The sequence below is a fragment of the Limulus polyphemus genome, unplaced genomic scaffold (genome assembly GCF_000517525.1).
Source record: "Limulus polyphemus unplaced genomic scaffold, Limulus_polyphemus-2.1.2 Scaffold487, whole genome shotgun sequence".
Lineage (NCBI taxonomy): Eukaryota > Metazoa > Arthropoda > Merostomata > Xiphosura > Limulidae > Limulus > Limulus polyphemus.
The window spans coordinates 376363-380327 of NW_013666097.1; the positions used below are offsets into that span (position 1 = coordinate 376363).

General features: G+C 28.9%; 1 protein-coding gene across 9 annotated transcripts in view; it reads left to right on the forward strand.

Annotated features, from left to right (window-relative positions):
- LOC106458567 (CLIP-associating protein 1-A-like) overlaps window positions 1–3965 on the forward strand; it is a 199705-nt gene that overhangs the window by 150034 nt on the left and 45706 nt on the right. For all 9 annotated transcript variants that reach the window (XM_022384825.1, XM_022384827.1, XM_022384830.1 and 6 more), the window contains 2 exons: window positions 1438–1573; window positions 2183–2253. In XM_022384825.1, coding sequence (XP_022240533.1) covers window positions 1438–1573; window positions 2183–2253 — 207 coding nt within the window. The remainder of the gene's footprint in view (window positions 1–1437; window positions 1574–2182; window positions 2254–3965) is intronic.

Sequence of the window (3965 nt, forward strand, 5' to 3'; positions counted from 1 at the left end):
ACTTTTTTCAATTGAAAAAGCAGTTTTTTGTATTTTTTAGAATTTTATGAACTGCTGTACCGTTACATCCGCCTTGGCCGTTACAGCAGAATCTTCTTTTTTCTTGCTGTCGATTGTCGATGATACTTAACCCTACTTTTTTTATACTAATTAGTAATAATGCACTAAATAGTTTTCATTACAATGCACCAAAGAACATAGGCTAATAACAAACAAAAAATAGACAACTTTCTCTAACCCTTACAGTTTTTTTCTGGCTTCCTAACTATGCAACAAGAGCCATTATAAGTTCATCCAAGCTAGTCGTTATCTTTCCCATGGGAACAAAGCTTGTACTAACAGTGAAATTGACAATTCTCTGTTCAGAAAACAACATTATACAATATGTCATTTGATAGATGAAAACTTTGGCTTTCTATTGGTTATAAATAATGTAGAATCAAACATAAGAGAGAACATTTAACAAATCCTGAAAGAGAGAATGTGACAGGTGGGTGTGGCAGGTCTGAATTTCTATATCATAGCTCTATAACCAAACAAAATTGAAGGCTATAAAAATTATTGTTTGTCTGAGCAATAACGATTTTATAGTGAGTAATTTAAGTTTAATTTCATACTTATTGGAGGAATGGTGGATAAAATATAGAAGAGAAGATGCATATAGAAAATGCATCACCCTAGGGGAAATTCAGGATTTTTTTAAATATTGCTGTATAAAATTAAGAACTTAAAACTTGTATATTATTAAAATATGGATTATTATCTAAGATTTTATGCTATACTAATTGGAATAATATAAACATAAAAGTAGATTAATAAAATATTGAATGTAAGTCACTAAAACCTCATGACGTGTGCAGTAAAGGATGCCTGTCACGATACGGTTAAAAAATTGCATATTATAAGTTATAGTACCATATCTGAAGTTTCAGGGATGTAGAAATCTACTAGTCTTGAACTCAGACCTGTTTCTTAACTACCTTGTTGGTTGTGTTATTTGTACAAATTAACAGAATGGTTCAACTAATTTTTAATTTTTGTCTGGATCAAAAATGTATAGTTCAACAAAAGTTATTATAGGTTACAAAGCTGGTTATAAAACTTGCATACATATAATATTATATTAACATATAAAATAAAATCAAGTCAAATGTTTTAACTACTAGATTAATTTTGACACAGATATTCTTACTACAAAGTACTGTATACTGCATTTTGTACTTATTTTGGGCATACGTGAGTGATCTCAAATTTTGCATCACACTCTACTTCAAAAATCTAAGAACTACTTTGGTAATGTTTCTGTTGTGTTAATGGTCAACATTTAACAATATGTAGTAAATTCTGTAAATATTATATAAAGAAAGGTTTTAGATATATTAAAGATATTGTTCATAAAATATTAAAACCTTCGAATGAATTTTCTTTATATTTCAGATATCTTTCTCAGCAGCTTGGAATTAAATTTGATCATTTTTCAGAAGCTGTTTTACAGTGTTTAATCAGTCTCATACCTAATTGTGCCAAAATCATGTCTACTGCTGGTATTGTTGCTATACGCTTCATTATTCAGGTAATCACATGTTTCTTTTTTGTTCCAAATCTCTCATTATTTCATTAACTGTCCTGAGCAAATATAATTTCCTCCTCTAGATCCCTGTTATGTGAATTTGAAATATTTTACCATTATAGAGAAAGGGTATTCCCCTTCAAACTCCCCAGAGCTAAAAATAAACTGCCACTGTGTGAACTACATATTTAACTTTGCAGTGAAAGAGTTAAAACATGTTTTAGAACAAGGTGAACCATTTGATTTATAATTCCTTCCTTAATAGAATCCACTGTTTCATTGATTTTTTTTTTGAGGATATCTTTAAAAGATTGTTGGGATTGTTGTAATCTATATTGTTTCTATGAGAATTTCCTTTGTATTCTGGTGGCACTTGTTGTTTATTTTTCATTTTTATTGAACCTAAAACATTATGTAACTGATTCACATTTTGTTGTGTTTATAATGTCATGTAATTTACTTTTCAATTAAATACATTATATAGATGTTTATTCAGTATTTTTACTTAAAATATTTATTATCTTTTATAACATTAAGCCAGACATATAATTTTAGCAATAATTGAATTTTGATGCTAAATGTAACACTTATATTTTGTCATTTTATTTCCAGCATACACATGGCTCAAGGCTAATTCCAATTATCACTTCTAATTTAACTTCCAAATCTAAAGAAATTAGAAAGTAAGTATTATTGGAATGAAGCTACTAAGATTTTATTAAAACAAAGTAGAATTAACATTTTTTATTTAATTGATAGGTATACTCTGTACTTTTTTCAATTGAAAAGCTGTTTTTGTATTTTTTAAGAATTTTATGAATGTTCACATTCAGTGAGCGACTTTTGCCTATATGGCAAAATTTATCAGAAGATGCTTTAAATAACCTTGTTCAGTGAACTATTTTGTTGATTTTTGTAATTTATAGTATGACTTCAGAATTAATATATTAAATTTTTAGGAAATCCGTTCTTTGATATTTTAACATTTCTTTTTAATTTTCTCACAGACAAAATGTGATACATTATTTGTTATAACTAGAATATTTGTCAAAATGACCACAATACTCCAGGATTAATTTAAACTAATTATTTCTAAAGTACTGTGGTCATTTTTATGTTTTTATATATAATCTTGCTATAACAATGTCTAAAATGTTGAGTATTCCAGTCAGCACAGCACAAATTTTTTATATGACCAAAATTATCCTTATCACATTTGTGAATGTCAATTATTGTTTTTGTGTTCCAGCATCAAACTTCATTTACCAAGTGCAGTCAACAAGATAAAAATCTTTCAGAATTACATGCACTGAACACAGTACTTAGATTTTGCAAATCCTGTATCAATTATGCAAAATCTGAGAATAAAATTGTTAAACAACTTTCTCTTGTAAACAAATCATGAAAAAATATACAAGAGAAAGAATTGTAACTTTCACGTTGAATAGGAATATGAAATTTTTCATAAATATTATTTTATCAAACTAAACGTCATTTTGATTATTATCCATAATTAACAGTGTTTCAGTGCATGATGCATTCACATTTTGCTTTCTCCTTTTCCCCTCTTTCAAACAATACATATAAACTTCTTCAATTTCTTTCCATTAATGAATACACACCTTATATTTTTATATCTTTTCCTTTTGCTGTCTATAAAAGTACATTTTTATATATTTTTTGTATTCTGTTACCTTTCTTCTAAAGAGTACACAGTTCACATTTTTTGATACTTCCCTGTCCTTTCTTGTAAAGAGCACACACTTTTTGTACCTTCCCTGTCCTTTCTTGTAAAGAGCACACACTTTTTTGTACCTTCCGTCCTTTCTTGTAAAGAGCACACACTTTTTGTACCTTCCCTGTCCTTTCTTGTAAAGAGCACACACTTTTTGTAACTTCCGTTTCCTTTCTTCTAAAGAGCACACATACAAAAAGTGTGAGATGTTGTATTTTTTAGAAGAAAGGAAACAGAAGGTACAAAAAGTGTGCGCTCTTTACAAGAAAGGACAGGGAAGGTACAAAAAGCCCTTCCCTGTCCTTTCTTGTAAAGAGTGCACATTTTTTGTACCTTCTGTTTCCTTTCTTCTAAAAAATACACATCTCACACTTTTTGTATTATCCCTTTACACTCTTCCAACAGAAAAATATACCCTATGCCCTTTTTTTATGTATCATCTCTTCCCTTCTTCTAAAGAATTCACAAAATACTTTTCCTTTTCTCCCTCTCCACTCTCCAATAAAAATATCTAGTACTTTTTGTATTCTCATTTTCCATTTTGTTAAAACAAAGAGTAGACAGATTTTCTTGTGGTTAAGTAAAGCATGCAACCACCTATATCTACCTCAACTATATGCATACTGTATATATATATATGTGTGTGTGTGTGTGTGTGTG